This window comes from Haplochromis burtoni, unplaced genomic scaffold (genome assembly GCF_018398535.1).
Source record: "Haplochromis burtoni strain Fernald_Lab_line unplaced genomic scaffold, NCSU_Asbu1 Contig_149, whole genome shotgun sequence".
In the NCBI taxonomy this organism is placed as follows: Eukaryota; Metazoa; Chordata; class Actinopteri; order Cichliformes; family Cichlidae; genus Haplochromis; species Haplochromis burtoni.
This window is the reverse complement of record NW_024582510.1, coordinates 1,316,763-1,325,304: the sequence shown is the minus strand read 5'-3', so window position 1 is coordinate 1,325,304 and position 8,542 is coordinate 1,316,763. Positions and strand designations below refer to the sequence as shown.

General features: G+C 39.6%; 1 protein-coding gene across 1 annotated transcript in view; it reads left to right on the top strand.

The window, feature by feature from the left end:
- Window positions 1–6,697, top strand: part of myo1g (myosin IG) — a 64,227-nt gene extending 57,530 nt beyond the window's left edge. Inside the window, exon 22 of the mRNA XM_005942658.3 lies at window positions 4,165–6,697. Within this exon, the coding sequence (XP_005942720.1) occupies window positions 4,165–4,327 (163 nt within the window). The 3' untranslated portion in view covers window positions 4,328–6,697. The remainder of the gene's footprint in view (window positions 1–4,164) is intronic.
- The last annotated feature ends 1,845 nt before the right edge of the window (window positions 6,698–8,542 follow it).

Here is an 8,542-nt window from a genome sequence, read left to right as displayed (position 1 = left end):
GGGTTGGCATTTTGTTGCTCATTAATAGATGTGAGACAAGATTGGAAACATCTGAAATCAATATTCATGCGACCTTACACAAGAAAACGAATCAAATCAAATTAAAGCCACCATGATGTTTATTTTCCGCTACATTTAATACAGCTCCGCTCTCACTCTCACTCTCGCTCACTGCTGCTCTCATAAATCAGGGCTGATAGGAGAGCATCTGTGATTTTGTGGTGATATTTTCAAACATGCCAGAAACTTCTGAGCGAATGAGGATGCATTTCTGGCTACTGGGCAACAGGTTTGCGCAAGAATTTGGCCAGAATCTGGATTGTTTGTCTGAGCAGTTTGTCTGTTTTAAAAAAACAACTGTTAAATAGTTGTAGTCTGAATTACTCAAAACTACAAAATTATTGTGAGAAGCTTTAATATATTAAAAAAACTATCCAGCAGTCCATAACTGCAAAAAACAATACATCAAAACAAACTAATCATTCATAAGGGTGTTGTCTAAAGGGTGGGTGTAGGTAAATGAAACAGTTTGGTTAGGGCAGGGTCATGGTCGTGGTAATTGTTGGTTAAAGGCCACAGGCTGGACACCACAGTGTCAGACATTGACGGTTTGGTTGTACACCGATCCATCCACCCCAAACTGCTTCCTGGGAGGTTTGGCTGTAATGTAACAACATGCTTTGTGCAGCTTTAAAGCATCATTTAAGTTGGAAAAAAATGGAAATGTGTTGAGAAATCGTGCACTCGGTCAGTGACTTCTATCTGTCCCAGTCCGCAGTTACTTCTTTAATCCTCTTGTGCACCTTGAGAGAATGTCTTCCCTGCTATGTACGTTATCTAAAACATGTTATGTAGACTTAAAGATGGCTAATCTGTTCTTTTTTTTAATGAATTTGCAAAGTGAGGTCCTCCAATGACCTCCTAGTTAAAGGTGGTTCCCCATCTAGTGCTTGTGAACATTAAATGTTTGCACAAGCAACATCTGGGCCGATTTCTATTGGTGGAGGACAGTCTGGTTATTGTGGACAATCTCAGCCTTAAAACAAAATTCTCTTGCTGCAGCAGAAAAATTCAAAGGCCTCTGCAGCCTGTCATCCACTGTCCTCAGGCGCAGCCAGAGGCTTTTCTCAATGTGCGCTGCCGGAGTTGGGTTTCACTTCTGGTAGTGCTACGATGAGGTCAGCATTGTGCACAAATTAAAAAAGCTCTCTGGAGGTCAGTGGGTTTTTGTGTCAGGTTTATCATAGTCCAGCAGGGCTGGACAGCTGGTTTGGGGGTTCAGCCAGGCAGGGTTGGCTTGGCTGAGAAAAAAACAGCAGGGCCACACCTGTTGGGGTGATTCATGATGAATAGCATCACAGCTCTGGAAAATTGCAGTGACTGAGGTCAAACTCTTTTAGAAAGAGCACAGCAAATAATGCATCTGCAACTTTAAAAATAGAGATCTCAGTTTCCGTCAGAAAATTCAAGAAATATGTCCCCACTGCTTGACTTGAAGCATATTTTTAAGCAATTTGATTACCTGATCCAAATATGAGGTTTTCCACCGGATAATCTTTTTGTTTTATTCAGAATGCGGCTGCATTTCTCTGTAATTGTCTGTTATGGTTTATTACATTAAGCTATCACACCTCTTATAGCTCAATGTGTTTAATGAGTTTTGTTTAGTTATAAAAGAGTAACCGTGCTTCATTTTCTCTTATAAATGTTATAATATAAGCGGCTAATACAGGAAATTAAGCCCTTTTACCTTCAAAGCAAAAGTTTCACTTTTTTAACATTTTGGCTACAGCACTAAGACATATGTTGTCCATTGCAATTTTTTTTCTAGTTCAACTAGAAGTTAGCAAATGTGTTTGCAGACAACCCGCTGTCTTCCATGCAAACCATGAAGAACCTTGACAATCTGCTAGACATTAAAGTACAGGGAAAAGGAGGTTTTTGGTGAAGCACTCTTATTATTTGGCCTAGTGACAACCAGCAACCACTCACCAACCCATCAGGGAGTACACACATGCACGCAATGCGCCTCTGACATCACATGAGAAACCTGAATACCATCAGCTAGGCTAAACAAAAACTTCATGATTAGTTTATACCAAATGAATTAGAAAATTAATTTGCTGAACTAGCTTATTTGCTAGCTGAACTAGCTTATTTGCTAGCTGAACTAGCTTTTTTGCTAGTTCAGCAAATCAATTCATTTGCTAAACTAGCAAATAAGCTAGTCTAATCATGTTGGTTAGCTATAGTAAAAACTTGACAACCAGTTTCATGAAAATGAAAGTTAAATGTATTTAATGCTAATCATCATCTTTAAATGTTCAATACAGACTTATCTTTGCTTTGAAACAATTCAAACAAATGAGGTAAAACTGAAAGTTCCAGCAAATACCACTTCCAGAAAAAAAACATTTTGCTTGCTTGTCAAAGACAAACTTGAGTATTCATGAACCTGAGCCTAATTGGAGGCAAAAATATTTGTCCAAACAATGTTGGATCAGGACATTGCAATATATGCAATCTAGTGCCAGGGGGCAAAGCCTCAAATTATATTTAATATGCAGGAGAATTTTTTTATTGTACTTTTAACCGACTTTATGGGAGGTCCCCAGAGTTTGGTGAAGGGTTAAAACACAATGCACACACAAAAACCTAGCACTTCCAAAACAAAAGCATTACCGCACACTTATAATCCAGTTCACCCTATTCCTATCTCTATTCCACTAATGTACATAGCATTATATATTTATATAACACTATAATAAACTGCATATTTAAACTCTAAGATTTCAGGTGTTTCTCCTCAGATTTGCACCAACGATTGCCAGCACTGTTGCATAACAATAATTATGCAATCTTCCCAAAAATGGGACTTTATCCTTTATGATTTCCAGCCATATTTTTGAAGACGACCATGCAGTCTGGGGAGAAGATGACACAAACACTTTGAAACAACACATTCGTCTGTCTTGCCAAACTAACCTCAAGCTTGCCAAGTTGGCTTATCTTTACAAGCCAGCCTTTATCATCAGTCACATTACCAATATTCAGAGGCATCCACAAATAGTCATTATGTAAATATTGCCTTTCATCTCTTTTTTAAAGCCATTAACTTGAATTGAAACTGAGAGTGTTTGCTGATTGGAGAAGGAGAGAATACATTCGCAAGAGAAACATTCTTACAAGCAGGAGTCTGAGCCTTAAACTCCCCTGGGCCTCTGACTATGACGTAGGTGGATTCAGTGTTAGAGTCTTTATAAGCATGCTGCACAGATCCAGCCATGTGCTGGGCCAGCTTGTGTTTGGTGGAGCAGCGGGGTCAAGGCAGCCACGCTGAGGCTGCGGGATCCCCGGGGGTCGAGGAGGAAGCAGCGACTTCACAGTGGATCATCTTCAGCTGACTGTGCAGCAGCCGAGCGAGCCCGGGCACACTTTCATGCCCCAGCTGTCAGCAGAGGGGCTGGATACTGCTTTGATCAGGAGAACTCAGCAAACAGCCAGGTGTTAGGTGATCAATAACAAATATTTTGTGGTGATGCTTCAGCTTTGGGTTTTTTTCTTTTTTTTACTTTGTGACTTGCTCTGGAAATGTTGTAGTCTTGTTGCGGTAGACATTCAAAACACACTTCTAAGAGGAGCAGACTGCAATTTTGGTATCCCAAGATTTTGGATTAGCAGCAATTAATGCAATGTTCCTAAAACCCACACACCAGTGGGCAGGTTTGGGACTCTTGAATCTTAGCTTGTGTAGACCTGTATTTTAATGTCTGGGTAAAAATGAAATAAAGATCAAAGTTAGTTTTATATCTGTGCATCTGGGAATTCAGTCAAAAAAGGCTTAACAAAAAGTCTGTCTCCAAGTGAATCAAAAGCAGCTTCATATTTTCGTCTAATATCCAAGATAATATATAAGTGGCAATAAAAGTGATTTCTACAGCCCGTATATGGACATGGATGGATCTGGACATGTTTTAAACCACCTTGTAATTTTCCCACTGAGCAATTGTGTCTGAACATCTTCTGCTATTTAACTGACCAGATCAATATTCCAGCAGTTTAATGAGTGATCCTGGTCCCTGTAACCATGATAACCATCAGCTAATCACGTATCAGTTCTGGCAAAGTTATTGAAACCCAAATGTTTGCGTTGTTGTCTTCCAGGGTGAAAAAAGTCCAGTTTCCTGTGAAGGTTTGCCGTTCAGGTCTGGAGATTCACATGCGAGGCAAGCTCAAGAACATCTCGGTGGAGACCAAAGCCGGTCAAACCATCGCCGATTTCAAGAAGAGTAAAGACGGTTTCATCCTGCTGGTCCCCGCTAACTAACAGTCCCCCAGTCAAACCATTAACAGCTACACCTCATCGACATCTAAGGAGAAAATATCAGCCACAGACATCCCAGCTGGACTTTAGCAAGAATTTCTTTTAATACAATTTTGCAGTATATGAGGATTTTAAAGTAGTAATCTGAGCATTTTTTCTGGGAGAATCTGCTTTCTTCAGCACGCAGAGGAAACTGAAAGCTGAAATACTTTTATATTCATTTATAACACATTTATATGTATCGTACTGTTTATGCTTTTTTGTATTTTTATGAAATATAAAGATGTTTTTTTAAGATATGATTGAAAAAACAGAAACAAAAAGCACTTTTTATGATGATAAATATGGACATGTTTTTGTGTTGTACACACCGCTGCCTGCAGACTGAGATAATTATGTCAGAAGTAATAAAAGGGGAAAGAAAAAAGACAGTGGGGGAAAATTCATTATTCAATGTTTACTTAAGTTCTCTGTATGTTAATGTTTCTCTCATGTTTTGCCACATGAACAGAGTGAATGTCGACTTTACGCAGTATTTAAAACCCATTAAAATGTTCAGCCTTAAGTGGCTTTAAGGCTTCCCTGCACAAATCTACTGAACATAATGAATCAGTAAAGACGCTTCTATCCGTCCTCTGAGTGGCAGCTATGAGCCCGCGTCCACAGAAAACTGGACCCCGTGACGCAGGAGCTGCTTCCTCTCTCGTCCCCTTTCCTGATAGTTAGACTGATAAACACAAACCAGCACTGGAGAGGTCATTTAAATGATTTCTGAGGAATGAAACTGAACATTCCTTGTTTATTTATTGTGCTATCCGGTTGTCCAGATATGTTTCTTTTATTGTGAACAAACTCACAATGAAACCTGCTTTTATACAAACGTCTTCTATTGGAGTCTTTTACAGAACTTTAAATAAAAGTACGGCATTAAATAAAGTGTAAATTTGTCGTCTCAGGAGAAGCCGCACTAAACTGAAGCCCAGCTTGTTTATCATGGTTAAAGCTAACCAATCATAGAAAACAAGAAACGTGTGATTAAGTTGAACCTTGTGTGTTTCTACAGTGCCGTTGAAAATCGTGCTACCTTTGCATTGTTCACGTTTTGAGATTTGTAGAAACAATAATTGTGACAATAAATGTTTTTTTACATTAATAATCGTGAGTGTTTTCCAGGTCTAACTAACAGCAGCTGCAGATAAATTTGAGCTCTTTTGTGTAATTCTTCCCAGAATATTTACAACTGAAGAACAGATAAACCATTTGGTATGAACCAGATTTACGGACATGCTTAAAGAAAATGATCCTTTAATAGTAAAGATTGCTGCATAATTGTCATTATTAGTCCTTTGGTTTGTTGTCTCAATGTTTGATGCAAACTGTCCCGTGGAAGGAACTGATACTTACATAATACAAGTGGTAAAAAAATAAAGCCAGGACTATAAACTACAGTTCCTCTGGTGGCCACTCAAGACTAACTCCAAATATGAGTTAATCCCCACAGACTCCCATGTTACAGCAGGAATAAACATGTTTACAGCCTGCTACAAACATGGTTTCAGTCTCTGTAGCTGATTTACATGCTTATAACAACTGAACAGGGTTTGTTGTTGTTTAGTCCCGGAGGGCTTTTTACATAACTGATCATTTTAAACTCAATTAAGGCGAACAGTCTGTGACTGAACCAGACCTATCCACTTTGTTTGAGATATTTTAGATGTATTATCAGCCAAAAACATGTTGTGTGGCTTACTGTACTAACAAATGACCCAAGAAGTCTCTGCTTCAGTTTCACATTCTGGTGATTTTTAAACTACCAGTCAACACACAATTTATACCTGCAGCCAATGCTAATTAAATTTGATGTTGGTTGATAACTTAACATTCTACCTTTCTGACTCAAATGAAAATCAGCCAGTGGTGCTGATACCAATACAAATACTTTTAACCTGTAAAGGCAGCTTGTGTTACATGATTTATAAATTAATCATCATCAGTTAGCAATTTCTTTTTGTGCCAGCCTCTAAAGCACTTTGGCTCAGCCACTGTTGCTTAAATGTGCTACAGGCTATAAATACAATTCACATGACAGTCAGCACAAAAAGGTTTGCACATTTTTCACAGATTATAACTGATGTATGTTTTTTAATTTTCCAAAGAAAAAAATGTTTAATGCAGTTCAGTACGCTTCATACTAAGAGGGTAGAAACAAAGCATCCTATCAGTGCTAGCGCTAGCATCGATCAAATACCACTACCAGTGTTGGTATCGATATAGATGTTTAGATCAGTCTGCCCATCTCTATGAGGCAGGTGAGGCCACAGGTGGTGGCGACTGGACTGATGGCGGTCTCCGTTTCTTTTCATAGTGAAGGAACAGACGAGCGGAGAAGGGAGAGACAGAGGTCTGGACTGACTGTGTCTTTGTCTGTGCAACTGATAAGTAAAGTGAAAACCAGTAAGCACAACCATCGCATGTGTTGGGTCCTTGAACAGATGCATCCCGGGTGTACTCTTAGGAGAGATGTTACAAGCATATCCCAGCAGGAGTTGCCCCGGGGAAGACCCAGAGCATGCTGGAGGGATTATATCTCTCAGCTGGCTTGGGAATGCCTTGGTATCCCCTTCAGATGAGCTAGGCGAGGTGCGGGGAGAGGAAGATCTGGGTTTCTCTGCTTTGACTGCTGCCCTCACAAGCTAAAACGTCCATCCTGCATGGATGGATGCACAAACATAACAGTGTCCCTCTTTTATACATGCCCACTATAGAGTGGATTTAAAACAGCCTTGGACTTTTTTATTCCTTTATTATTCCTTATTCTCAATGCAACTGCAGATTCGGGTGTGTTATGCTAGTAGCAGCTAATGTAGCCTTTAGCCGAGATTAGCAGCAGGTTTCCAAAGAAGGACAAGCAGACTTTAATGTGGAAAATTAGATTTAGTGTTTTATTGCAAAAGCTTCATTTCAAACACAACAAAACTTCCACTTTCTTTTAGTGAGGTTTTAAATACGGTTACTGCTCCACTTGTAGTTTTTTCCCCCTCTGAGCAAATATGTGCATGTCTCTGTTCACAGTCTGAGATCTTAATTCTCTGATGTGCTGCCAGTTTTTATCTGTCTCCACGGTGACCTGTTAGTGCGACTCGGTGATGTCCTACTCCTGCCCTCGCCGTGACTCCTGCTCTTTGACGCACACCCTGCTGTGATTCCCCAAATCTCAGTGCTACATAATACTCTGAGAGTACAGATGTGTGTGTGTGTATTTTTCATGAGTAGGATCTGCATAATGTGGAAGGAGAAAATATTGTAGCTCTGTAAGTTACACCAAAGTCACCAAAATCGTCCGTGATGCTGGACCAGGATGTTCACACCTTCTGAATATTGGGTGGAAGTTGGAAAAAGCATGTCTTTCCTCTGATTTAAATCCGTGTTTAAGCTTCTGAGTTCTTTATAAAATAAATGACAATGATTTGTTGCCCACATCATTGTCTCAGAAGCTCAGAAAAGCAATGTAACTGCTTTCAGGGTACGCAACATATAAAGATAACAGCCAGTAGCCGATGATGAGATTTACGCCACTGGGACCCAAGCAGACTCAAATAAGCTCAAGAGACGGGGAGTATTTTGAATAGTTTGAACTGGACCGTTTCCTGCTGTGTGGCACGTGTGAGTGAGGACACCTGTGGGAAACATCCCAGCCTAATTCTGTTCAAACTGTTTGGACCTCATGTGTGGAAAGAGCCTTTCAAACTTGTTTCCAAAAACGTTAACAGATCACACTGCTCAGCTATCACTAAGCGAAAAATAAATAATGCACTGTTAAAGTGTATTTAGGGAACACTGCAAATTAAACAGCTAGTGAATGTGAAACATCAAAAAGTCAAAAGCTTGCTTGTTTTTTTTCTCTTCACTTTAAAGTGGTGCTGGGACTACAAGGCTGTCTTGACATCCTGTCTCAGGAGGTTTGATGCCAATTCACACCTTTATTCTTGCAACTGTAATGACTCTCGCATGACTGCAACGTGACATTAACGTGTGAACGATCCAGAGGAAGTTTAAAACACATAATCTTCCTCTGGGAAATGGGAGCTACAGGTATGTGAGAAGTTCTAAAGAATAAAACAGCTAAATAAAACGACTAATAACTCAGGCCTTGTAAAGATAAAATATCTGGTTCATAGTGTTTGGGGGTTTGAAAAGCATTAAAGCCAGACATATATA